The following is a 27,938-nucleotide window of genomic DNA, read 5'->3' on the forward strand; positions in this document are numbered from 1 at the left end:
CAATAAATACTAACTACAACTCTCAATATACCCTAACATGGTTAACCCTCTTTTATATGTATTTGTTGATGCTATAATTATAGTATGCACCATGAAAGGCAAGTAAATTATGTTATCACAGCATGGGCTGTATTATTTTCTCCTAAAATGATTTTACCAAACATATCCAATGCAGAAAGAATGACATAAATATCCAGGAAAAAAAATACTTTGTTTGACCTTTTTCCATTTTAACTGAGAGCTGAACTATCTTCCTCTATGAGCCCCTCTACATTTCCTTTGTCCTTGTCCTTGCAAAGGCAAAGGAAAGTGTGTTCAGCACTTCTCAGATAAATAGTTCCTACTTCCTGATGGCATATTTATAAAGAGGAAGACTGAGGAAAACATGCAGAACCGTACTGCAGGAAAAGTTTCAGAAGAACATGAGTTTGAGAATGAAGGGCTTTGCATTCTTTTTGCTGGCACTATGTTCCTGTCTGTCTGGGACACAGGGTCAGGGAGGCCATGAGGACCAGAAAGCATGCTGCCCATCTGACACTTGCTCTCTGATGAAAGAACTGATCTCTATAGGAGAGAAACTAGGAGCCATGGGGGAGAAACTGGGAACTATGGGGGATAACCTGAGACTCATGGAGACCCGGTTACAAACCAGTGAGAATGAAGTGGAGGAGCTGAAGAGACTAACTGGAGGTAATATTGCGCTTTTCACGTGTCACCAACCTCCTATCCACCCATTGCTTCTCTGTCCATTATAGGGATTATCCTATATTCAACTTTCTAACAGCCTCTGATCTTTGAATACATTATTGTATACAACTGATATGATATACACTAAGTGTACAAAACATTAGGAACACCTGCTCTTTCCATGACAGACTGACCAGTTGAATCCATGTGAGCTATGATCCGGTATTGATGTCACTTGTTAAATCCACTTCATATAGAATAAGGGGAGGAGACAGGTTAAATAAGGATTTTTAAGCCTTGAGACGATTGAGAGATGGTTTGTGTATATGTGTCATTCAGAGGGTGAATGGGCAAGACAAAATATTTAAGTGCCTTTGAACGGGGTACGGTAGTAGGTGCCAGGTGTGTCAAGAACTGCAACACTGCTGGGTTTTTCACGCTCAACAGTTTCCCGTTTGTATCCAGAATTGTCTTCCACCCAAAGGACATCGAGCCAACTTGACACAACTGTGGGAAACATTGGAGTCAACATGGGCCAGCATTCCTGAGGAAAACTTTCGACACCATATAGAGTCCATGCCCTGACAAATTGAGGCTGTTGTTGAGGGCAAAAGGGGGTGTAACTCATTATTAGGGCAATGTTCCTAATGTTTTGTACACTCAGTGTACTTTTTAATATTGGTAATCTCATCCATCCTATATCTCTCTCAGGTCGGCCTCAGGTGGCCTTCTCCGCAACTCTCTGGCAGACAGGCGATGCCCCTGGGAACATTGGACCTTTCACCACTCCCATTCCCCTGCAGTACAAGAAGGTCTTCTCAAACACCGGCAGCTCCTACAACCCTGCCACAGGTACTAGATATACTCTCACTCTCTCTCTCTCTCTGTGTGTGTGTGTGTGTGTGTGTGTGTGTTTGTGTGTGTGTGTGTGTGTGTGTGTGTGTGTGTGTGTGTGTGTGTGTGTGTGTGTGTGTGTGTGTGTGTGTGTGTGTGTGTGTGTGTGTGTGTGTGTGTGTGTGTGTGTGTGTGTGTGTGTGTGTGTGTGTGTCCGTGCGTGCGTAAACTAACAGCTATGTCCCTACAGGTATCTTCACTGCCACGGTCAAAGGAATGTACTACTTCCGTTTCTCAATGATGAACAACCTGAACGCCCCTCCTAATTCTGTGGTGTGTTTGACCAAGAATGGCCAGAGGCTGGTGTCTGTCTGGGACACTACAGGATCTGATGCCAATGACAGTGGCAGCAATGCAGTGGTCATTCCTCTGGAGGTGGGAGATAATGTCTATGTTGAGTTACAGGCTAACAGGCTGGTTTATGATGACAGCATGAACTACAATACCTTCAGCGGCTTCCTGCTCTTCACAATGTAAACATGGATCACATTTCAACAGCTAAATGGTTGAAATTACTTTATTTTCTTTAGTAGACATAAAATAGTAATCTGTGCTTCATAGCACACTGTGGGGTTATAATGCAGTGCAATAATGTATAAGAGTAGGTTGTCATCAGGTGGACATGTAACTGTATATATAAATACAAAATATATTGATCCTAGATGTAACTGAACATTTTTGTATGGTAATGCTTCACTGAAGTGAAAAAATGTAATAACTTTTACTATATGTACATGAACTTACATCTGTCAATAAACGTTTAACCATTCTTGAAAAAAACATTTACTACTCAGATATGTGCAGAGTAGTCCTACTCCTAAGTGCCATAACTCAAGTCTGAATTCCCCCTAAGTGAACTAGCTATTATATTGATCATGGTGAGGTACATTTGAAAGGAATATGCATTTCAAAATGTATTTTCCAAGATACTGACAAAGTAAACTCCATTTATAAAGACCCCGTCAGACACATTTAATGTGCCTGTAAATAAGTGACACATATAAATCAAATAATGTCCTGTAATCATATGAGTTTCAATTGACCAGTGGTGGAAAAAGTACTCGATTGTCATACTTGAGTAAAAGTAAAGATTCCTTAATAGAAAATGACTCAAGTAAAAGAGAAAGTAACTCAGTAAAATACCACTTGAGTAAAAGTCTAAAGTATTTGGTTAGAAATATACTTAAGTATCAAAAGTAAAAGTCATAAATAATTTCAATTTCCTTACATTAAGCAAACCAGACGGCACTATTTAAAAAATATATATTTAATTTACGGATAGCCAGGGTCACACTCCAACACTCAGACATAATTTACAAAACAAACATTTGTGTTTCGTGAGTCTGCCAGATCAGAGGCCATAGGGATGACTAGGGATTTTCTCTTGATAAGTGAACGAATTCGACCATCTTCCTGTCAAAATGTAACAAGTACTTTTGGGTGTCAGAGAAAATGTATGGAGTAAAAAGTACATTATTTTCTTTAGGAATGTAGTGAAGTAAAAGTAGTAAAAAATTGAAATAGTTAAGTACAGATACCCCCCAAAAACTACTTAAGTAGTACATTCAAGGATTTTTACTTAAGTACTTTACACCACGGCAATTGACAGGGTCTTCATTTCATTCACACATTCAACATAAAAGTTAGTTGTGGACAGGGGTTTTAGATCTGAAATAAGTGTTTCCCATGTATCATTATGGAAGAACAGTAATTTAGGGAGAGGCAGAGGTCATGGGGGAACATAAAGCATAGAGGTCTGCATGGTTTATGATTGTTATAAGCTAAACACGGTTACATTTTGTAAGTGACCTTTAATAAATGCCCTGCTGTCTTTAAGCTTCTGTTTTTAACTTCATTGCCTCTCTTTACTCTATTTTTTTTCAAAGCAGGTCCATTAATTTGTTGTTTTGCGCAAGTCTGTATTTTCCCTCTCTGTTAACCACCCAAAACTTTCCAGCATCTTGTGCAATATTTGACAAGTGCACAATATAAAGAGGAAGACTGGGCTGAGAAACAATACAGAATGATGCTGCAGGAAGGGTTTCAGAAGGCTTTGAGAATGAAGGGTTTTGCAGTCTTTTTGATGGCACTATGCTGCTGTCTGTCTGGGACACAAGGAGACCATGAGGACCAGAAAGCATGCTGCCCATCTGACACTGGTTCTCTGATGAAAGAACTGATCTCTATAGGAGAGAAACTAGGAGCCATGGGGGAGAAACTGGGAACTATTGGGGATAACCTGAGACTCATGGAGACCCGGTTACAAACCAGTGAGAATGAAGTGGAGGAGCTGAAGAGACTAACTGGAGGTAATATTGCGCTTTTCACGTGTCACCAACCTCCTATCCACCCATTGCTTCTCTGTCCATTATAGGGATTATCCTATGTTTAACCTGTTAGGGAAGTCGAGAAGAGCTTTTTGTTAAAAATCGCGCAACATTTCAGCGCCCTGCTATTCATGCCAGGAATATAGTATATGCATATGATTAGTATGTGTGGATAGAAAACACTCAGACGTTTCTAAAACTGGTTAAATCACGGCTGTTACTATAACAGAACGTGCGTTTTATCGAAAAGTGCATGAAAATCTGATCACTGAAAATGGAAATAAATATCCATGCGCGACTTCAAGGAATTGTTCAAAGTGAACCGAATTAAATTAGGCCGAGGTTGCAGTGCCTACAGCTTCCACACGTTGTCTAGAGTCTTGTCATTTGATTCAGCTTTGATTCTTGGTCAAACCGAATCAAGGGAACCGAGGTCTCCGACCGGATGTTTTGGTCCGAGCTCTCTCAAAGACATTTTTTCGAGACTGACATCTATAGAATTTACATCGCCTCCTGATGAATTTTATCGCTTATTAACGTGTACTAATACCTAAAGTTGCATTACAAAAGTATTTCGAAGTGTTTTGTGAAAGTTTATCGTCAACTTTTTTAATTTTAAAAAATGACGTTACGTTAGAAAAAGCAATTTTTTTCCTTTGTTCACACAGTATTCTTAGATCGATATCTTGGCTATATATGTACCGATTTAATCGAAAAAAGACCCTAAATTATGTTTATGGGACATCTAGGAGTGCCAAGAAAGAAGCTCGTCAAAGGTAATGAATGTTTTATATTTTATTTCTGCATTTTGGTTTGCGCCGGCTAACGCAAAATCTGTCGTGTTAGATGACGTTGCAGTATTTTGAGGGTGCATGGTATCAGATAATAGCTTCTCATGCTTTCGCCGAAAAGCATTTTACAAATCTGACTTGGTGGATAGATTCACAACGAGTGTAGCTTTAATTCAGTACATTGTATGTCCATTTTAATGAAAGTTTGAGTTTTATCAACCTCTATAGGTGGCGCTCTTGAACATTTCCGCTGATTGATGTTCCCACCACGGGACCACGTCCCTAACATTAACTGTCTAACAGCCTCTGATCTTTGAATACATTATGACAACTGACAGTTCAATATAATCTCATCTCATCCATCCTGTATCTCTCTCAGGTCGGCCTCAGGTGGCCTTCTCCGCAACTCTCTGGCAGACAGGCGATGCCCCTGGGAACATTGGACCTTTCACCACTCCCATTCCCCTGCAGTACAAGAAGGTCTTCTCAAACACCGGCAGCTCCTACAACCCTGCCACAGGTACTAGATATTGTCTGTTTGTGTGTAGCATCATGTTGTGTGGTGCTGTGTTTAGAAACTAAAAGCTATGTCCCTACAGGTATCTTCACTGCCACGGTCAAAGGAATGTACTACTTCCATTTCACGATGATGAACAACTTGAACACCCCTCCTAATTCTGTGGTGTGTTTGACCAAGAATGGCCAGAGGCTGGTGTCTGTCTGGGACACTGTAGGAACCGATGCGCACGACAGTGGCAGCAACGCAGTGGTCATTCCTCTGGAGGTGGGAGATAACGTCTATGTGGAGTTACAGGCTACTAGGCTGGTCCATGATGACATCATGAACTACAACACCTTCAGCGGCTTCCTGCTCTTCACAATGTAAACATTGAACACATTTCAACAGCTAAAATGGTTGAAATTACGTTTTTTTTATTTTTATACAAGAGTTGTATTCAATCCGTATCGCAGAAGTTCCGTGTTGTCTTTAAATGTCAGTGGCAACTGCATTTACAGCAAACCGGCTCGATTGGAAATTACGTTTAAATTTCAAGCACGCGCAACGCAGATTTTCAGCGATATGGATTGAATCCTGCCCTTAAGTTAGTAGACATAAAACAATCATCTGTAGCATGCTGTGAAATGATATGCTTTCGGTCTTTTATTGTCACACTTTCCACAAGGCTGCTGTTTCACCACAAGACAAACTCTTTTTCAAAAGAATGTGTGTCATCTGGTGGACATAACTGTCAAAATTAAAAGCCATTGGTCTTAGAGGCAACTATAAAATGTTTGTACAGTAACGGTTCAATGAGAAAAAATAAAAAATAATTCCAAATTCACAGCAGTTACAATACTTGCACATTAAACTTACATCTGGCAAATGTTTAACAACCATACTTGGTGCAAAAAGACTCCTTTACTATTAAGACACTATTCACAGTAGTCTTAATTGACAGGATTATTCTTTTCAAACCTGCATGTCCAAAATAACTAGTAGGACTTGAGGTTTTCCATCGGAAATCAAAGAGTTGTTTCACAAGCGCAGTAATGTACAGAGTTTCGTGGTTCAAGCGGTATGCAACATTTTCTGGAACGTTTGAAAGACATTTCACAAACATGGGCGTCTGAATATCTGCACATCTGCTTGTTTGTGTTTCAATACGTATTCACAGTTCTGAACAAACCTATTCCTTTACTACGAGTTTGGCTGAACACAATGCCTTCCCCTGGTCGTTGGTGGCCCTACAGGTGTAAACATCAGAGTCCTCTGGCCCTACTTGAGCCAGGACCAGGGTGCAGAGCCCATCCTCTTCATACTCTATCTGCACCCGGGATGACTCCTCCAGAGGCTCCTCCCCCCTCAACCACACCACCTCTGGGTCAGGATACCCTGAAAGGAAAGGTCAGAGGGGTGAGAGAGAGGAAACATCCAACGACAAGAACTCAGGAAAATAGAATGTAACAGTTACACACTTGAAAAGCTTAACATGTATTACACAGCAAGATGCAGCTGTGTGGCCTTGAGCAAGGGACTTCGTTAGGCACGATAGCTCTTAATCAATGCCCAACTTTAAAACAAAGCATTTCAAATATTTTCAAGCACCAGCTGAAACTCAGTGAAAAGGTGTAATTCGGTCAACCAAACATGTTTAATAAAGCGATTGAGATGGAAGCTGTTTGTAGTGTAATGCAGTGTATAGGTAGGTACCTGTGAGGTGACAGGAGAGGCGGGCGGTGGAGCCCTGGGAGGCAGTCTGGTCCGTTAGGGTCAGGGAGAACTGGGGCCCCTCCTGGAATTTGACCTCTAGAGACTGCAGGGCCTGCTCTGCCTCAGGACTCAGGGGGCTGTCTGTCAGGGGTCAGACACAGGGTCAAGGATCACATCAGAGTCATAGCCTGGTCAGCCAGACTGAGGACAAGTCAACCAATGGTATGCGTATCGCTCATCTGGTTTACAGGTCTAACAGGGTCATATCACTAGGGGCGCAACTTTGGTTTTAGAAGTGGGTCCGCGTGGTCCTAAAGCACACCACTGCCTGATTTTGTATCACATTACAATTATAAAACTGTGGTGGGGGTGGGGGGACAAAAATGCAATTTCAGAATGAAAAGTTGCACCCCTGTGTATCACATGAGGAATGGTAGGGTTAAGAGAAACTGACATGGTTTTGTATTGAGTATGGCAGGTTTTTGGAAGTCTGGAGGGAGGTCTCACCTTCTGCAGGGGTGGTGGGAGAGCCAGGCCCATCGGCTTTAGACAGCAGAGCCATCCTCTTCAGCGCCAGTAAGGCTTTCCCTGTTTTCTACAGGAGATACACAGAGAGGCTTCAGTCAGTTCACACCAATTGGGGGATGATGAAATAATTAAAGAACTGAAATGTAGTAAAATACAACGTGTCACCTTGGTGGGGAACCCACTACCTACCTTCCACTTCTGCTTGGCGAGGTACCTCTTCATCTTCTCCTTGGAGAGACACTTGGTGGTGCTGGGGTCTGCTGAGATGGGCTCAGCTATCCAGGAGTGGACCAGAGCCTCCTCACAGGATATCCTGCACCTGGGTAGGGACAGACAGAGAGGGTTAGAGGATGGACAAGGCTCATCCATAGACAGTCACTCAGAGACATACACATATATACATGTACAGGTATATGGAATATGGTGTTGTCCCAGACCTTGGTTCCTTGTTGAGCAGGGAGCTGATGAAGTCTTTGGCCTGGTCAGTGATCTCTTCAAAGCTCTCCTCATCAAACTCCCACTGAGCACCAGTCACCAAGGCCAGGGTCTCTGCCTCACTGTTACCCTGGAAGGGAGACTCACCACTCAGTCTGAACACACACACACACACACACACACACACACACACACACAATATATATATATGAGCAATAGCAATGTATGGCCGCTAGGTGGTAGAAAAGCTACATTTTGTCAAGCCCTGTTGTAGGCAGGGCTCTAATTGAGAATGAATTAAACAGAATAATGCATTAGTACTCACAATATGTAGCAGATGACTCCAATGCTCCACATGTCTGTGGCTAAGCTAACAGGCTCATAGCCAATCACCTCTGGAGCCACAAACTCTGGTGTCCCGTGCATCACCTTCAGGGGAGTGGAGGGGTCTGGAGGACAGACAACACCTCAGGGTAATGAGGATGCGTATCAAATGACACCCTATTCCCTACATAGTGCACTAATTTTGACCAGGACATTTTTAAAACACAGCCCCTATGGGCCCTGATCAAACGTTACTTCCTATATAGGTAATAGGGTACCATTTAAGGCACAACCATATATCACAGTGAACAGAGGCAGACATCATTCATTTTCCAGGTGTCGCAATGCAAACCAACAATTCTTCCAAAACCTGCAGCACCATTCAACACCCTTGGCTCTGTCCCTCAGCCAGCCCCACACTCACCCAGCTTGCTGGCCAGGCCAAAGTCAATGATCTTAATGCGCGTGCCAGTGTGGTCAACACACACTATGTTTTCAGGCTTCAGGTCCAGGTGGATGATGTTCTGCTGGTGCATGTAGCCGATCCCCTCCACGATCTGCTGCATGTAGTGCACACTGGCCGGCTCTGTGTGCACAAAGCTGTCGTCCACTATACGCTCAAACAGCTCACCTCCAGCAATGCTACACACAAACAATCACAGGGTCAATAATGGTTGTATTTTCAATTGGATTAAATTCAACTCAATTCACATTAGTGACAGCGGACCTCATGCATTTACTTCTACAGGGCTCCATGGCTTCCAATGCCATGTATTGTGGTCAATGATTGTTGTCTAGATTCTATACTTACAACTCCATGACCATGACCATCTCTGGCTTGAGATCATAGGCCCCCAGACACTGGACCAGTTTGGGGTGGTGCAGGAAGTTCATCAGCTCCATCTCTTTACGGGCCGCCTCCCTCTCCTTGACCCGCCGGCCCTTGTAGAACTTTCCGGCACACACACGGCCCGTCTGCTTGTGAGTGAGTTTGAACACCTGGCCAAACTTCCCCCTGTGGAGTGTCACAGCAGAGAGATGGCATTAACTTTACTGACTTTATTGTCCCCGTGGGGGAATTTTGTTGCAGTGTCATGTACCTGTTTAAAGTGGTGTTTAAATAACAAAAACAACTTTGATAACAGTTAAATACCGTTAAAGACAGAAGCTCACAAACTACGCTGGATTCATTAAATCTGATTTTTCAACCACTCCACAAATGTCTGGTTTATTAACAAACTATAGTCTTGGCAAGTCGGTTAGGACATCTACTTGGTGCATTTTTCCAACAATTGTTTACAGACAGATTATCTCACTGTATCACAATTCCAGTGGTTCAGAAGTTTACATACACTAAATTGACTGTGCCTTTAAACAGCTTGGAAAATTCCAGAAATGTCATGGCTTTAGAAGCATCTGATTGGCTAATTGACATCATTTGAGTCAAATGGAGGTGTACCTGCAGATGCATTTCAAGGCCATTCCTTCGAACTCTGTGCCTCTTTGCTTGACATCATGGGAAAATCAAAATAAATCAGCCAAGATCTCAGAAAAAAATTGTAGACCTTCACAAATCTGGTTCAACCTTGGGAGCAATTTCCAAACGCCTGAAGGTACCACGTTCATCTGTACAAACAATAGTACGCAAGTATAAACACCATGGGACCACGCAGCCATCATACCGCTCAGGAAGGAGATGCGTTCTGCCTCCTAGAGAGGAACGTACTTTGGTGCAAAAAGTGCAAATCAGTCCCAGAACAGCAGCAAAGGACCTTGTGAAGATGCTGGAGGAAACAGGTATAAAAGTATCTATATCCACAGTAAAACGAGTCCTATATCGACATAACCTGAAAGGCCACGTTTGGAAGAAAAAGGGGGAGGCTTGCAAACCGAAGAACACCATCCCTACCGTGAAGCACGAGGGTGGCAGCATCATGTTGTGGTGGTGCTTTGCTGCAGGAGGGACTGGTGCACTTCACAAAATAGATTGCATCATGAGGGAGGAAAATTATGTGGATATATTGAAACAACAGCTCAAGACATCAGTCAGGAAGTTAAAACTTGGTCGCAAATGGGTCTTCCAAATGAACAATGACCCCAAGCATATTTCCAAAGTTGTGGCAAAATGGCTTAAGGACAACAAAGTCAATGTATTGGAGTGGCCATCACAAAGCCCTGACCTCAATCCTATAGACATTTTGTGGGCAGAACTGAAAAAGTGTGTGCGAGCAAGGAGGCCTACAAACCTGACTCAGTTACACCAGCTCTGTCAGGAGGAATGGACCAAAATTCACCCAACTTATTGTGGGAAGCTTGTGGAAGGCTACCTGAAACATTTGATCCAAGTTAAACAATTTAAAAGGCAATGCTACCAAATACCAATTGAGTGTATGTAAACTTCTGACCCACTGGGATGTGTGATGAAAGAATTAAAAGCTGAAATAAATCACTCTCTACTATTATTCTGACATTTCACATTCTTAAAATAAAGTGGTGATCCTAACTGACCTAAAACAGGGAATTTTTACTAGGATTAAATGTCAGGAATTGTGAAAAACTGAGTTTAAATGTATTTGGCTAAGGTGTATGTAAACTTCCAACTTCAACTGTACCAATAAAAAGAGACAAGCCTGCTGGCCTTACTGGGATGATAGGAACATTAGCCCAAGCTATTTAAGAGGGATATCACACCTGTTACAAATGATTGTCTAGTTCTGTTTTTCCTGCCGAGGGGTGCCCTATACCTGCGCCCAGATGGGAGTAGTTCAAAGTCTGGGTACAGGGGGTGGCATGGGTCTAAAATTATTTTGTGAGCCTTGCGGAGGGCCCTGACCTTAAAGATCTCATCCAGGCCTGTCTGTGTGACTCCAAGTACCTTGCTTGCTGTGGTGATAATCCTTCTCAGCATATTTCTCTGATTTACAGTGGCATTGCCAAACCAACAAACAATACAAAAAGTTAAAATACTCAATGAAAGATCTGTTAAACAGAGTCAGTATAGTACAGCCTACATTAAAATATCCCAGGTCTTTGAGAAAGTACAGTCTCTGTTGGATCTTTTTGTAGATCAGGTCTGTACATTTACTCCACTGAAGCTTATTGTCCAAGAGGACACCCAGGTATTTGTATTCCTCTACAATCTCTATGTTCTGACCTCTGATAGATGTTGCAGGGGTTGGTGTTGTATGCTTCCTGAAGTCTATGCACATCTCTTTGGTCTTGTTGGTATTGAGGACCAAGTGTGATTCCTCACACCACTCTACAAAGTCATCTAGGACCGGGCCATGATTTTCCTCACACCACTCTACAAAGTCATCTAGGACCGGGCCATGATGTTCCTCACACCACTCTACAAAGTCATCTAGGACCGAGCCATGATGTTCCTCACACCACTCTACAAAGTCATCTAGGACCGGGCCATGATGTTCCTCACACCACTCTACAAAGTCATCTAGGACCGGGCCATGATGTTCCTCACACCACTCTACAAAGTCATCTAGGACCGGGCCATGATGTTCCTCACACCACTCTACAAAGTCATCTAGTCATCTAGACCCGGGCCATGATGTTCCTCACACCACTCTACAAAGCCATGGACCGTTCCTCACACCACTCTCAAAGTCATCTAGGACAATGATGTTCAGTCATCTAGCCGGGCCATGGTGTTCCTCAACCACTCTACAAAGTCAGGACCGTCCTCACACCACTCTACAAAGCCATCTAGGACCGGGCCATGGTGTTCCTCACACCACTCTACAAAGTCATCTAGGACCGGGCCATGGTGTTCCACATCATCATGCAACAGGCTGATCAAGGCAGGGTCACCAGCAAACTTAACGAGGTGTCTGTCAGGATGGGAACTAGTACAACTATTAGTGTACAAGATGTACAGGAGAGCCTGTGTCGGTGTTGCGTATATCCCACACATGGGGGACTTATTTTGACCCGCTGTGAGGGTTGGCTCAGGAAGTCCAACATCCTCAAAACCAGCCCCGCATCTAAGGAGAAGTCCCGAATGAGTCTCTGTGCCAGAATGTAAGGCTGGATTGTGTTGAAGGCAGAAGGAAAGTCAACAAACAGAACCCTGACATGGGATTTGGCTTCTAGATGTCTAGACCATGTTGAGGAGAATAAGAATGGCATCATAAACTCCTCTGCTAGGCTGATAAGGCAAACTGAAATGGATCAATGAACTTCTGGGTGACGCTGAGAATATGATGACTTTTCAAAGGTTTCTCAAGGCATTTCATTTCTAAAGATGTGAAGGCAACAGGGCGGTAGTCATTCAGCACAGAGGGATTAGATGCTTTAGGAAAGGGTATAATTGAGTTTTTCCACAATACTGACACGTGTTGCTGGTCGAGTGAGGATTGGAAAATGTCTAAAAACAACAGCCAATTGTTCAGCACAGTGCTTTAACAAATGTTCACTTATTTTGTCTGGGCCTGGGCTTTTGTGTGTGTTACATTCCCTGAACAACTTCAAGACATCAGCCTGATTAATCCCTTGCCAAGCCACCCTTGAGTTTCCTGAGGAGAGGCTCCTCTCCACCCTTGCGTTTCCTGAGGAGAGGCTCCTCTCCACCCTTGCGTTTCCTGAGGAGAGGCTCCTCTCCACCCTTGCGTTTCCTGAGGAGAGGCTCCTCTCCACCCTTGAGTTTCCTGAGGAGAGGCTCCTCTCCACCCTTGCGTTTCCTGAGGAGAGGCTCCTCTCCACCCTTGCGTTTCCTGAGGAGAGGCTCCTCTCCACCCTTGCGTTTCCTGAGGAGAGGCTCCTCTCCACCCTTGCGTTTCCTGAGGAGAGGCTCCTCTCCACCCTTGCGTTTCCTGAGGAGAGGCTCCTCTCCACCCTTGCGTTTCCTGAGGAGAGGCTCCTCTCCACCCTTGAGTTTCCTGAGGAGAGGCTCCTCTCCACCCTTGAGTTTCCTGAGGAGAGGCTCCTCTCCACCCTTTGCTTGTTTGCCTCCTTGTCCACCAGTATCTGTCTTTTGATCTCACGTTGTACATCTCTTAAAGCCTGTCTATCACCCCCAGCATAAACTGCCTTCTTCCTATCAAGTAGTGATTTTTAGATGTTTTGATACCCAAGGCTTGTTGTTAAGGAAGATTTTACAGGTCTTAGTAGGCAACTGACTCAACACAGAAGTTTACATAGTCTGAAATAACCTCTGTGAGTTCATCCAGATCAGAGCTGCTGTCCTCAAATACCTCCCACATAGTACAGTCAAAACACCCCTGGAGACCAAATTCCTCCCACATTGTACAGTCAAAACACCCCTGGAGACAAGTGATACTGTTGTCATTCCAGATCTGGACAGTTTTGACTGTGGGTTTCTCCCTCTCCAGGAGCCGGCAGTAGGCTGGCCTGAGGTAGACAACATTGTGGTCCGATGTCCCCAGGGGAGGTCTGGTGGTGGCAGAGAAGACATGTCATATTGTCGCATAGCACAAATCAAGAGTGAGGTTTGCTTGCTCCTCTTCATGGCACAAATGAAGAAAATGTGGTTCTCTTGCTCCTCTTTAGGTGTTTTTCATGGTATTGAAAGAAGTGGTAGTGGCAGCTGTAGTAATAATGGTTGTAATAGGTTATTCCATAGGCTACAGGTTAGTGATAGTGACCCATTTTGGATTGACTGTAGGTGTGGAGTTACTATAATGGGTTATAGTGGGCTGGTATAGTAGGGTAGAGGGAGCATATAAAGTGTTTTTAAGCTCTCACAATGTTTTGTCTAAAAGTTATCACTGATTTCAGTTTTTAATGTTTTGCCTGCATTCCGCCATTGAAATGAATGGGAATGATAGCAAAATGTTGTGTTGAAGGTATCTAAATAGAGTCAGTCTGCACATGTCAACATCAGGGTGGCGTTTGTAGCGGTGGACAGTAGTTGCGTGGTTGTGGTCAGTATACAAGCAACCTATTCCAGACCGGTCTGCACATTTTAAACTTTGAATGGTGTTTCTATCTTAAATGGTGGAGGACTAGTAGTAATCGTTCCCATTCAAGTCTATTACCCTTGAAATCCATTGGGATTCATGCCAATATTATGGTAGTGTAAAACGTATAAGTAGTCAACTTATTTTTTTACCAACAGTACCACTGCAAATGTTAGTTGTTTTGGTGTTGGTAGTTTTAATGGTTAAAAAAATTAAAATAATTAGCTTTATTTAACTAGGCAAGTCAGTTAAGAACAAATTCTTATGCTCAATGACGGCCTAGGAACAGTGGGTTAACTGCCTGTTCAGTGGCAGAATGACAGATTTGTACCTTGTCAGCTCGGGGATTTGAACTTGCAACCTTTCGGTTACTCGTCCAACGCTCTAACCACGCAGTAGCGTAGCCAAATACTTCCAATTCAAGCCTATGGAGTTGAAAAGTAGAAGTGGTATCAAGAAGTTTACTAAGCACACTGCGGAGGGTCCGCCTGCACATTTGAAAGTTGTTTTGGTGTCGGTAGCTTTTACGGTTTTGTCCCTACAGGTGGCAGCGGAAGACTAAGTATGGCCAACAGAGTAGTTTAACTCAAGTTTGCATTAATATTGCCATCCACGCAATGGATTTATGAGACACCTTTGTCCATACAAATCAGATTCAGTCTATGATCACATGAATGTGTGTGGGGGGAAACATTGTCTCGAGGGTCACATCTGGATTTAAATATTCAACAGAGGGCCACACAGATTTTGTGTGGAACCGATTTGTTTGTCAAAATACATTTGCAGGGACAAAAAAAAAGGACAGTTACTTCAAAATATATGGGTCCATTATAATTTCTACAACTTGATCTAGTTTTAGACGTTCAACAGTAGCCTGAAGTGTTTTTTTATCTACAATAATCATTTCCCCCAAAAATGTATAAATACTCAAACCTCCCGCAGGCCAGATCTGTATTTTGCCCACCCCTGCTCTAGACGTACATAGACACACAGACCTGTGAACCATAATGCAACGGTAATCGGTGCCAAACCGTCTGTATAATCATGGCTCCAGAACAGCTTTCTCCATCTGGAGAGCTGAGATAGAGATTTGACCTAGATCTGCCAGGAATGTAAAGGAAGGGTTGCTGTCTCTGTTATCCCTGACCATGTGACCTGACCAGGAAAAACTCTGGGGTTTTCACCAGAGATTTCCTGGTCAGGTCATGGTCAGGGAAATCTCAGTGTCCTAACTACAGTACTAGAATTCAGAGATTCTATTCTATGGTCCTAACCACTAAATCACTGAGACAACTCTCTGCCTTCATACTGTACAAGTTCAAAGGAGGGAGAGGTTAGTAGAGATACATACACATGTAAAAGATATGGTAGAGTGAGTGGGTCAGAAAATTAAAGTCCCTTATTCTGACTAAATGGAGAGGATCAGGGTTGCTACATGCTCTGTCTGAACACTTCTCTCCTCTATGCGCTGGCTGTGTCTGAACACTTCTCTCCTCTATGCGCTGTGTCTGAACACTTCTCTCCTCTATGTCTGAACACTTCTCTCCTCTATGTCTGAACACTTCTCTCCTCTATGTCTGAACACTTCTCTCCTCTATGTCTGAACACTTCTCTCCTCTATGTCTGAACACTTCTCTCCTCTATGCGCTGTGTCTGAACACTTCTCTCCTCCATGTCTGAACACTTCTCTCCTCCATGTCTGAACACTTACATTTACATTTAAGTCATTTAGCAGACGCTCTTATCCAGAGAGACTTACAAATTGGTGCTTTCACCTTATGACATCCAGTGGAACAGCCACTTTACAATAGTGCATCTAAATCTTTTATGGGGGGGGGGGTGAGAAGGATTACTTATCCTATCCTAGGTATTCCTTAAAGAGGTGGGGTCTCAGGTGTCTCCTGGCGTCGGAGGGAGTTTGTTCCACCATTGTGGTGATTGACTTTTCTCCTCCGTGCTGTCTCTGGCCGTGTCGTGAGGAGTTTGTTCCACCATCCGGGGGCCAGACTTCTCAGTCTGAACAGTTTTGACTTTGACTTCTCTCCTCCGTGTCTGAACACTTCTCTCCTCCGTGTCTGAACACTTCTCTCCTCCGTGTCTGAACACTTCTCTCCTCCGTGTCTGAACACTTCTCTCCTCCGTGTCTGAACACTTCTCTCCTCCGTGTCTGAACACTTCTCTCCTCCGTGTCTGAACACTTCTCTGCGCTGTGTCTGAACACTTCTCTGCGCTGTGTCTGAACACTTCTCTGCGCTGTGTCTGAACACTTCTCTGCGCTGTGTCTGAACACTTCTCTGCGCTGTGTCTGAACACTTCTCTCCTCTGTGTCTGAACACTTCTCTCCTCTATGCTGTGTCTGAACACTTCTCTCCTCTATGTCTGAACACTTCTCTCCTCTATGTCTGAACACTTCTCTCCTCTATGCTCTGTCTGAACACTTCTCTCCTCTATGTCTGAACACTTCTCTCCTCTATGTCTGAACACTTCTCTCCTCTTCTCTCCTCTATGTCTGAACACTTCTCTCCTCTATGTCTGAACACTTCTCTCCTCTATGTCTGAACACTTCTCTCCTCTATGTCTGAACACTTCTCTCTATGTCTGAACACTTCTCTCCTCTATGCGCTGTGTCTGAACACTTCTCTCCTCTATGCGCTGTGTCTGAACACTTCTCTCCGCTGTGTCTGAACACTTCTCTCCTCTATGTCTGAACACTTCTCTCCTCTATGCTGTGTCTGAACACTTCTCTCCTCTATGCTGTGTCTGAACACTTCTCTCTGAACACTCTATGTCTGAACACTTCTCTCCTCTGAACACTGCTCTGTCTGAACACTGTCTGAACACTTCTCTCCTCTATGCTGTGTCTGAACACTTCTCTCCTCTATGCTCTGTCTGAACACTTCTCTCCTCTATGTCTGAACACTTCTCTCCGCTATGTCTGAACACTTCTCTCCTCTATGTCTGAACACTTCTCTCCTCTATGTCTGAACACTTCTCTCCTCTATGTCTGAACACTTCTCTCCTCTATGTCTGAACACTTCTCTCCTCTATGTCTGAACACTTCTCTCCTCTATGTCTGAACACTTCTCTCCTCTATGTCTGAACACTTCTCTCCTCTATGTCTGAACACTTCTCTCCTCTATGCGCTGTCTGTCTGAACACTTCTCTCCTCTATGCGCTGTCTGTCTGAACACTTCTCTCCTCTATGCGCTGTGTCTGAACACTTCTCTCCTCTATGCGCTGTCTGTCTGAACACTTCTCTCCTCTATGCGCTGTCTGTCTGAACACTTCTCTCCTCTATGCGCTGTGTCTGAACACTTCTCTCCTCTATGCCCTGTGTCTGAAATCTTCTCTCCTCTATGCTCTGTCTGAAATCTTCTCTCTATGCGCCGTCTGTCTGAACACTTCTCTCCTTTATGCTCTGTGACTCAATATTCCCCTCTCTGTTGACTTAACACTGAATCTACAAGTGTTTTTGTCAAGGCTAGATCAACCATGTCTTTGACATTTCAGAGGGGAGTGAACCATTTTTTTTGCTTGAAAAACCTTGTGAACAAGAGCTGGCATGAACCAAGAGCTGGCACGAAACCAGTTAGTGAGTGTCCCTTATCTGTAGATGAACAGACATCTTTGTTCATGTCAATGAACCTACCCGTGTGTGTTTTTTTTGTGTATTGTTTCATGGGAGATACTTACACTCCCAGTTTCTCCAGTATATTGTAGTGATCGGTGACCTTGTGGGTGGAGTCGATGGTGACATCCTCATATGTCCGAGGAGACTCCTCTTGTGGCTCAGCTACAGATCACACACAGAGATGGACATGCGAGCTGTCAGTCATCAGATAGGCCGCATCAAACAATGCACCTAATGCACGCTATTGATACAAATCTACTGGAAACAGATTGAGTTGAAAAATCGTGTTGAAATGTGTTCCTCTCTGCAGCTGATGGCATGAAGTCCATGTGATAAATAAGATAGATTAAGATTTTACATTTTAATTATTTAGCAAACGCTTTTAACCAGAACGACTTACAGTAGTGAGTGGATACTTTTTCCTGTACTGGTCCCCAGTGGGAATCAAACCCTCAACCCTGGCATTGCAAGCACCATGCTCTACCAACTGAGCCACACGGTATACAGCCACACATGAAGTTCACAGTATACGACTCCTGCTGGAACCAATCAACTAGACACCGACATGGCTCACCTATCTGCTCCATCTTGATAAGCTGAGACTCCTCACTGGGCTCGCTCACCCCCACCACGTTGTAGGCCCTCACCCGGAAGCAGTACTCCCCCTGAGGCTCAAGCCCAGAGCGCACCTTGTAAGAAGTACTCTTGCAATAGGCTGTGAGCTCCCTCCAGTCCCCAGACTCAGCGGGGCCTTTTCTCCTCACCTCCACCACGTAGCCCAGGACAGCACTGCCTCCGTCATAGCAGGGCCCAGACCAGGACAGGACCAAACAGAGAGGAGAGACAGAGAGGAGAGACACCACAGGGCTGGAAGCTGGGGACTGGGGCCGCTCTAGGACCAGGAAGACACGGTACAGGTTACAAACAGGTTCTGCACAAAAACACACAAAGCACAGAAATGTTTTGCAAGGGTAATTTACCTATGACAGCAAGAGTGAGGGTGTGATGCGCCGAGTTCTTGCGGTCTCGTACTACAACGGTGTAGCGTCCTGAATGCTCAGGTCCTGGCTCTGCTATCACCAACGTAGTGCTCTGATCACTGCTCTCGACCCACAACTCAGACCCATCTACAACCTACAGAGTGAGTTAGACAAAGATAGACAAACTATACAGTCACACGCTCAGAACGCTATGAAAAGAAGGCTCGTGATATTTGTTTACTCGTTAGAAAAGATTATTTAAAACAAAATAATATTGGTACCGGTTCTTTATTTCGTATCCAGCAGGACATCACAGGGGGACTTCCACTGAACACACACGTCAGACGGGCTGTCTCTCCTAGCCGTGCCTCAATGTGGGATGGGGGATCCTTAAACTGCAACGAGACTGTGAAAGACAGGGTAAAACAAACTTCTGAGTTTTGACTAGTGTCCACTAGAGGCCTCAAGGGGCCACAATAATTATTTGTTTACAAAACACACATAACTATGTGTGAGAACTGCGTTTGTTTTTGTACATGTAAGTGTCATTGTGTGCGTATGGTGGGGCTGTTTGCTTGTACGACTGTTGCGTTTGTGTGTGTATGTGCTTGTACGACTGTTGTGTTTGTGTGTTTATGTGTGCGGGTCTGCAGGCATTCAACTGATGCCCGTCTATTTTAAAATATTAAATACATTTATTTACTGGCCTACTTCTAAACAACTTTCCTCTTTCTTACACACAGATTAGAGGCAACTGATAAGACTGCACATCCAGCATACATTAAGTTATGACAAATCAGCTTCTGGGCTATCCACTGAACGATGTAAACCTACACCAACTATTGACAAAGTTACAAGTTATCTACACAAAAGGATGCAATTAAGTTAGGGATGGGCAACTGGTGGCCCACATGAACTACACATCCTTTTATGGTTCTACCTGGTAACACCCTTACCCAGTTCATACAGAATAACACTCTAGCCTTACCCATAGCAAAGTCCCTCACTACAGCAGCACAATACACACTGACAATACAGAGGACTACAAAGGGGAAAACTAAATGTGTAGCTCTAGTATCTGAGGCTGGACGACAATTTGATTCAAATGCTGTGGGTTGATAAAAACATAAAAGATGAAAGCAAGGACAACAACTGGAAATGTTATACAGAATAAATGCATTGAAAGAGAGACAGGTGCAGCTCTTGGCTTTTTCACAGATGAATGGAGAGAGAGAGAGAGAGAGAGAGGGAAAGACTAGTGTGTATCTTACCTGTCCCCGAGCTGGCTCTCTTCTTTGGCGTGATTTCTGTGGAGACTGGTGGAACCGAGGTGATGTGAGATGAGATCACAGGTGCAGGTAGTTAGTGATAGGGGTGTGGGAGGGCGTGGCTAAGCTCTCTCTGGACCATAACCAAAGATTGTATATTATATTGACAAGATATTCGAGTGAAAGCTCTAACAATGGAAAAACATGTCCTCAAATATGGAAGGCAGGCAGGAGGAAGCAAGATCAGGTCGGACCATTCTAGCCAATGAGAGGGCAGATACACGTGTGAACACCAGGCCATAGAGATAAATAGAGGGCTCATATTTTTTATCTGTGCCATTATAGTGTCTGTGACAGCATGGGCTTCCCCATTTTAAAGTAGTCCATTTCCTTCATCATTGGCTGATTGCTCCCAACTCATAGGAATCTCCACCAAGTTGACTAATTTAAAATGGTGGAAGCCCTCAATGGCAACGTCCATGCTAAAATGGGTTATATCCATGATGAGGCCTTTATCTCTATGACAACAGGAACAACTCCGATATATTTGATCATATATGCCTCACGTAGTAAATGAACCATTACAGTTTTTGTTCACAAAATTGTCTGAATACCAGCATACTAAATAGTATGCGAAAAAAATAATGTTTTATAGTATGTGAAATTTCGTCATCTAATGCGCGATTGCGTTGACTCTTATCCATCGTTCATTTTGGTACAGCAGATCAATGTATTTGATTATCAGCTGTTGTCAAACACGAGTTGAAAAAGAGGAGTTAATTCTACTCGTTGAAACGCCAAAATGAGTATGCGGTTTTAGTTTGTAGTACGCTAGCATGGGTATTTGACACACCCACTGTCTCTAGGTTTAACTATGCTACAGTAGACTGTGTCTTCCCCAACGTGGTGCTGGACAGAGAGCAGTGAGAGAGCAGTGAGAGAGCAGTGAGAGAGCAGTGAGAGAGCAGACCAAAGCAGCGTTGTAATACAGGACAAGGGAAACAGTACGAAGGCTGGATGAGACTTCCATGCAGACACTGTTGTTGAACTAAGCATTGATTGGTTGAAGTGATTCATGCCAAATATGACTGATTTGGTTAATCTGAATGAAGAGAAAATAACCAGGTATCCATAATAAACCATAGTGTGTTGGACAGAAAGCATATTAATGTCTTTAGAAATGAGCCAAAAGTAAATGTAGCATTTTTGCAGAAATAACTTTGCCTGCTTTAAAGAGTTGTATACAACATGAAATAGATGTACATTGAGTGTCCAAAACATGAGGAACACCTGCTCTTTTCATAACATAGACTGACCAGGTGAATCAAGGTGAAGGCTATGATCCCTTATTGATGCCACGTGTTAAATCCACTTCAATCCGTGTAGATGAAGGGGAAGAGACAGGTAAAGAGGGTTTTTAAGCCTTGAGACAATTGAGACATGGATGGTGTGTGTGTGCCATTCAGAGGGTGAATGGGCAAGACAAAAATATTTGAGTGCCTTTGAACGGGGTACGGTAGTAGGTGCCAGGCGCACCGGTTTGAATGTGTCAAGAACTGCAACACTGCTGGGTTTTTCACGCTCAACAGTTTCCTGTGTGTATCAAGAATGGTCCACCACCCAAAGGACATCCAGTTAACTTGACAACTGTGGGAAACATTGGAGTCAACATGGGCCAGCATCCCTGTGGAATGCTTTCAAAACCTTGTAGAGTCCACGACCCAACAAATTGAGGCAGTTCTGAGAGCAAAAGGGGGTGCAACTCAATTTTAGGAAGGTGTTCCTAATGTTTTGTACACTCAGGGAATAAGAGATAGTTTCACCTTTTCGGAGTCCACCTGGGCTCGGGGTGTTAGAGCTTATTGTGGAGCTGGATTGTGTGAAGACACTGTCATTGTTGGATGACAGTAGTAACTTTGAGCCTCTGTTCTCCATAATGTTGAGGGGAGGGGAAGTGTGTGAAGTTGCGTTCAGGGCTCCACAGATAGTCTTAAAGTCTGCGTTGTTTCCATCAGGGGACAATTTCAGTTTCGTATCCCGTAACAGAAGGGACAAAAGGGGGGAACACAACATCAGAATCTAAACTCTTACTGCAGTGCAGTTAACCCTTTGTGTTGTTGGTGTTCATGCAAAAAGCCAGTGGCATACTGCAGTTTCACTGATCTGCGTGTGGTACGCCAGTGATCTGAGCACACTTCAGCATTGTGTGTGTGTGTTGTCTTACCTCTCACACACACAGCTGCGCTGCTGGAGGTCTTGCCCGCTCGGTTCTCTGCCACACAGGTGTAGGCGCCCGCGTCCTCAGGTAGGCATTCCCTCACCACCAGCCTAGCCTCACTGCCATCAAAGAGGGGCTTCCCAAAAAACACTGCCTCACCTGCCCACGGGAACACCCATATACAGCAACATGAAACTCTCTCAGAGCTCAGGCCACTGACACTAGTCCTCAGCTTCAGGGTGTGTGTCTGTTCGTCTGAGAGAGTGTGAATGTGAACGAGAGAGACTGGCATAGAAAAGGAAACTGAGTATGTGTGAGGGAGAACACCCACTGTCTTAACATTTAATTAAGGTGTTAACGGAGGAGCGTGGTGGTGATATATAAAGACCTACAAAACATCACAAGGTAGTACTAATTCGCAACATGGGCAGCAGAGTGACTTAAATGTGCTTTTTATTTACCTTGTTGTTTGGGCGTTCAAGTAGATTTGGCAATGGATATAAAATGTCACAGTGGACATTGATTTTAATGAAGACATTTTCTAGTCCAATTCCAAGTCAAATTCATAAAGTTGAATTCTAATGGCACAGAGCCAAATTGTGCAGGACATGGAGAATAAGGCCTGTCCTCAGCTCACCATTGTGCAGCCAGGACACACTGATTGGCTGATTTCCTGTGATAACCCCTCGGAGTGTGATGTCACTTCTTTCATCTGCCGAGCAGTCCTCCAAAGGCTCTGTGAACAGGGGTGGATCCAGACTTCTGAAGGGGGTTGGTGTGTGGCAGCTGTCCCCTGGATGAGATGGTGCAGGTGGGGTGAGAGACAGGGTAACAGGGGGTGAATGGGACGGGGGTCAGGGGTCAGGGGACAGAGAGTATCATAAGCACATTTGAAATTCATAAAGCGGGCCATCTGTTCTATGACAGCCTGATAAGCAGGCTCCTATCTCTCTGTTTGGCACGCGAAACAACCACACATACATGTAACATCTTTGTGTATGTGCTCTGAAATGAATCAATCAACACTCAAATCACACGTTGACACATACAACTAGTGTAGACCTTACCGTGAAATGCTTACTTTACAAACCCTTAACCAACTGTGTAGTTCAAGAAGAGTTAAGAAAAATATTTACCAAATAAACTAAAGTAAAAAATAATACAAATTAACACACTAAAATGACAATAATGAGGCTATATACAGGGGGTACCGGTACTGAGTCAATGTGCGGCGGTACAGGTAATTTGTACATGTACTATAACACTTTGATACCAGAAGACCTACTAATTTGGGTGGAATTTGGCCACTCTGTTTTCTCACCCTGGGGGAAAACAACTGCTAAAACACTTTTGGTCAGCCTGCCGGCACTAACAGCAGGGTGTTCAGCCTGGCCTGTCATCTTGCATTACTGACAACGTTTCCTTATCGTTGCTTTTGTGTTTCTGGTCTTCCTCTGCTCTAATGTGTTAACCACATCTCTCATCTAGCAGAGTATTTATCAGCTCTCCCTGTTACAGGAAAGACTCCAGCATACCGTGACATCTACTATATTGTCTACAACACAGACACAAATAGCCCAAAACCCACACATGTATATTGGGAAAAGAAGCCTGAACCAAAACACATGCAACAGAAACACTGAGACCCTTCCTCTGTGTTTCTCCACCAGACCACCAAATTAGTATAAAGACAGCAGTAGCACACAGCCAACATCTTGGCACTAAAACATCTCACAGTATCTAAATTGTAAATCTGTTTGTTATGCAACAATACATATCTTTATTTTCATCTTAACATTGATCCCTGGCTTTAATCTTCTGCCAGATCCAACGGGATGACACTGTCTGCTTGCTGACGTCAGCCACTAGCTTCTTCCTTGCCACTCCTTCAATGCGGAGCACCCCCTGGGTTCTCTAGAGTGATTGGCCTGTGACGCTCCTGCAGCCCACCTCAATTGGTAGATTCCAGGCTCTCCATCCATTCTTCTGACTTAAGGATGAGGGACTGATATTTCTCAAGCTTCCACTCATGTGCCTCCTCTATCCTCTCCACCCAGGGCACTGTGAGCTCGTTGAGGACCACCTGGTTGGTCCTCTAGACCAGAGAACGATATCTGGTCTGAGGATTGTGCTGGCTATCTTCTCTGGGAACTGGAGCTGCTTCTTGAAGTTGGCCCACATCTCACCTGCTGTGTCAAGGATCCCTTTGGTCCTTGTTCCCTTTGCTGCGATGTCTCCTGGCCTGAGGAAGTGGATGAAACAGGGGCCCTGGTTGAGTTGTTTGGGCTTTCTCCTTTCCTGCTCCATTACCGCGGCCAGTCCCGCGGCCAGTCCCGAGTCAGTATTTGGTCATGCTGACACCTGAACTTTCCATTGGTCAGAGCTGCTTGTCAAGAGGACACGTGCTCCAGGTTGGCTGGTCATCCACATAGTGTGCAGCTGGGGCTCTCTGTCAACCCCCATGTGTGGAGGTTTGTTGGTGTGGGCAACACATCATACACAGAGAAAAGCAGAAACGTAATCCGCTGCCCTTCCATGTTCCAGATGTCTTGCCAGGTGAGTGCCCTCTCTTGCACGCTCTTCCATCATGTCCAGCTGCCCTGTTTTTTCCTGACTTTGATCGCTGCCTGGCAAACCCTCTCATCCTTGCTGTCCCGCAGCATCATAGCCTGACGTGCTTTTGTTGCCTTGTACTCATTTACAAAAAAAATGTATTGGCAGCTGCAGCTTGCTGTCTGTGCTGTACAGGCAGATGAAGGAGTAGCTTCATGAGACCGCCAGCCATCTCCTGGGGAAGTTGTTCATTTTCCTCTCGTGCCTCCACTGTTGAAAAAGGTACCTCATAGGCAAACAGTGGCCAGAGGAGTCTGGGAAGTACCCTGTGTTGGTAGCCACATGCCTTAAACTTGCCTGGCAGGCCGCTCTTCTTCAGAGATGCCATCCACGTGTCAGCTTGCAAGAGCATCTCCTTCACACTCTCTTTGTCATTGAGCTTGGGACTGTACCACTTCCCCAGGCTCTTCACACTTCCCCAGGCTCTTCACACTTGCCCAGGCTCTTCACACTTCCTTCCCCAGGCTCTTCACACTTCCCCAGGCTCTTCACACTTCCCCAGGCTCTTCACACTTCCCCAGGCTCTTCACACTTCCCCAGGCTCTTCCACTTCCCCAGGCTCTTCACACTTGCCCAGGCTCTTCACACTTCCTTCCCCAGGCTCTTCACACTTCCCCAGGCTCTTCACACTTCCCCAGGCTCTTCACACTTCCCCAGGCTCTTCACACTTCCCCAGGCTCTTCACACTTCCTTCCCCAGGCTCTTCACACTTCCTTCCCCGTGCTCGAGGTGGACTACCTTGGTGCCTCTAGACCAGAGAACTTTAGCACTTCCCCAGGACCATAACCATCCTGACGATGGGGATGGTCTCCTCTCCAATCTTGAATCGGTACCGTTCCTGGACACTTACCCTTTTCAGGCTTGAACTCCATGCTGGACCATTTGGTGAGCTCTTCCAGATCCTCCAAAATCCATCTGCCTTCTAGAACTGACTTAGCTGTGATTGTCACATCATCCATGAATGTAAAAAAATGTTATCCCCCTAATGTCACGATATAATTCACACGCTGCTTACACGCCTCTTTTACTTTCCAGTGCGGATGGAACTGTCACAGTAATGTCATCCTACACTACAGGTGTTTAGGATACTGCACTCTGAGAGAAACACAGTCACAAGACATGTACAAAGGAGGCTGAGGGCGGCGGGACTAATGTTTTAGTCCCGCCAAACCCCTTCCTCGGGTTGTTCAAAACAAGAACCACACGGCCTTTTAAATGCACTCACAATCAACAACTGGGCATGTAGATTCCTGCACCCTTCACTTCTCAGGTAATGGTTGGGGTGGCAGGGTAGCCTAGTGGTTAGAGTGTTGGACTAGTAACCGAAAGGTTGCAAGTTCAAATCCCCAAGGTACAAATCTGTTGTTCTATCACTGAACAAGGCAGTTATTGAAACTAAGAATTTGTTCTTAACTGACTTGCCTAGTTAAATTAGGGAAAACCTGAAAATACATGAAACACTGTACATGCTTTGGTGGTGCACGTACATGCAATAAATGTTCAAATATTTTGTTAGGTGGATGGCAGTGGACGTTTTGCACTGTAACTATAAGCAACATCAAAACAAAAGCCAGTACTCAAGAAGTACAGAGTCCAAACACCAATACAAGATATTAACATCTACAATATCAAACTGGTAAGCAGAAACAAAACCAATAAATATCATTGCCATGTAAAACAAGCAAATATACTGTCTGAAAATGAAAGTGAAATGCTTTGTCATGGTGTGTGGTTCGGGTTCATTCAGCTATGCAGCTTCTGGGATAAATGTCTGTTCTAACTTGTCTATTACAATGTTGACCTGAACAACTAGAAAGCAATGGCAATATATATATATATGCCATTTAGCAGACGCTTTTATCCAAAGCGACTTACAGTCATGTGTGCATACATTCTACGTATGGGTGGTCCCGGGGATCGAACCCACTACCCTGGCGTTACAAGCGCCATGCTCTACCAACTGAGCTACAGAAGGACCAATAGTTAATCTCCTATACCCCCCCATCACCACCACGCACTATACCATTCAGCACGCACTGACCACTCACACACACACACACACACACACACACACACACTCTTACCTGTACTAGAGGCTGTGTCTACCCCAGTCCTAGTGGCAGTAGCAGAAGTGATACTGGCTGCCAGGATGTTTTTTCCCTGCCCAGGGGAAGTGTTGGTGGGGCCGATGTACATCCTGAGGGTTGATACATAGCGCTTCTTGGAGCTGCTGTCACTGCTCATGTCCGGCTCCACCATGTCTCTGCATTCAACACACAAACTTAAACAGTCATTTCCCAAGCCACTTATCAAACATCCTCTCCCTCTCTCAGTCACTGTTGCTCTCTCACACTCACAGCCATCTCATAGATCAGTCATAGTTAGAGAGAGGGGCATGAGGGAGGAGACTCTCTTTCTCCCTTTCACTTTGTCCCTATAAGTGTGTCTGTGTATCTCTGTCCCCTTCTCACACCCACCCACTCCCTATGCTCACTAACCCAACAGCTAATAGAAACACACACACACACACACACACACACACACATATACAGAAAGAGAGATTATCCATGGATAAACACAGCCAAAGGTTGCTTTGTCAAGTGTTTGATTTGTTCACATTCAGCTGTCTTACTGTTTGAGTGCTCACTCAGTGTAGAGACTGAACTTTGGATGTGTGTGACATTACATTTACATTTAAGTCACTAATACCTAGGATAGGGTAAGTAAGGGTAAGTAATCCTTCTCATTTAACAAGATTTAGATGCAAGTGGCTGTTCCACTGGTTGTCATAAGGTGTATGCACCAATTTGTAAGTCCATAAGAGCGTCTGCTAAATGACTTAAATGTAAATGTAATGTAAATGTAAATTTAGCAGACGCTCTTATCCAGAGCGACTGGTGCATTCACCTTATGACATCCAGTGGAACAGCCACTTTACAATAGTGCATCTAAATCTTTTAAGGGGGGTGAGAAGGATTACTTTATCCTATCCTAGATATTCCTTAAAGAGGTGGGGTTTCAGGTGTCTCCGGAAGGTGGTGATTGACTCCGCTGTCCTGGCGTCGTGAGGGAGTGTGTTCCACCATTGGGGAGCCAG

At 44.4% G+C, this 27,938-nt stretch overlaps 2 protein-coding genes across 6 annotated transcripts; one reads left to right on the forward strand and one right to left on the reverse strand.

The window, feature by feature from the left end:
* The first annotated feature begins 377 nt into the window (after nucleotides 1–377).
* Nucleotides 378–6,099, forward strand: LOC118370834 (complement C1q-like protein 2). Of its 4 annotated transcripts, none has more exons than XM_035756009.2 (3): nucleotides 378–690; nucleotides 1,399–1,539; nucleotides 1,772–2,350. In XM_035756009.2, the coding sequence occupies exons 1-3, from the start codon at nucleotides 423–425 to the stop codon at nucleotides 2,056–2,058; spliced, it is 696 nt and encodes a 231-aa protein (XP_035611902.2). In that variant the 5' UTR covers nucleotides 378–422; the 3' UTR covers nucleotides 2,059–2,350. The 4 variants fall into 4 exon arrangements, with proteins under 4 accessions (XP_035611902.2, XP_052374684.1, XP_052374683.1 ...); XM_052518724.1 differs by lacking the exons at nucleotides 1,399–1,539; nucleotides 1,772–2,350 and adding exons at nucleotides 5,079–5,219; nucleotides 5,299–6,099 and having other exon boundaries at nucleotides 384–690; XM_052518723.1 differs by lacking the exons at nucleotides 378–690; nucleotides 1,399–1,539; nucleotides 1,772–2,350 and adding exons at nucleotides 3,581–3,890; nucleotides 5,079–5,219; nucleotides 5,299–6,099.
* Nucleotides 5,839–27,268, reverse strand: LOC118370821 (myosin light chain kinase, smooth muscle-like). Of its 2 annotated transcripts, XM_052518721.1 has the most exons (17): nucleotides 26,926–27,268; nucleotides 22,866–23,021; nucleotides 22,235–22,387; nucleotides 21,834–22,007; nucleotides 20,014–20,058; nucleotides 19,024–19,148; nucleotides 18,743–18,896; nucleotides 18,337–18,654; nucleotides 17,825–17,924; nucleotides 9,010–9,213; nucleotides 8,623–8,840; nucleotides 8,200–8,323; nucleotides 7,877–8,029; nucleotides 7,629–7,758; nucleotides 7,419–7,506; nucleotides 6,912–7,052; nucleotides 5,839–6,593 (listed from the first exon to the last, which is right to left on the reverse strand). In XM_052518721.1, exons 1-17 carry the CDS (start codon nucleotides 27,098–27,100, stop codon nucleotides 6,388–6,390), a joined length of 2,664 nt encoding a protein of 887 aa, XP_052374681.1. In that variant the 5' UTR covers nucleotides 27,101–27,268; the 3' UTR covers nucleotides 5,839–6,387. The 2 variants fall into 2 exon arrangements, with proteins under 2 accessions (XP_052374681.1, XP_052374682.1); XM_052518722.1 differs by lacking the exon at nucleotides 21,834–22,007 and having other exon boundaries at nucleotides 26,926–27,265.
* Between the last annotated feature and the right edge of the window lie 670 nt (nucleotides 27,269–27,938).

The sequence above is a fragment of the Oncorhynchus keta genome, chromosome 5 (genome assembly GCF_023373465.1).
Source record: "Oncorhynchus keta strain PuntledgeMale-10-30-2019 chromosome 5, Oket_V2, whole genome shotgun sequence".
In the NCBI taxonomy this organism is placed as follows: Eukaryota; Metazoa; Chordata; class Actinopteri; order Salmoniformes; family Salmonidae; genus Oncorhynchus; species Oncorhynchus keta.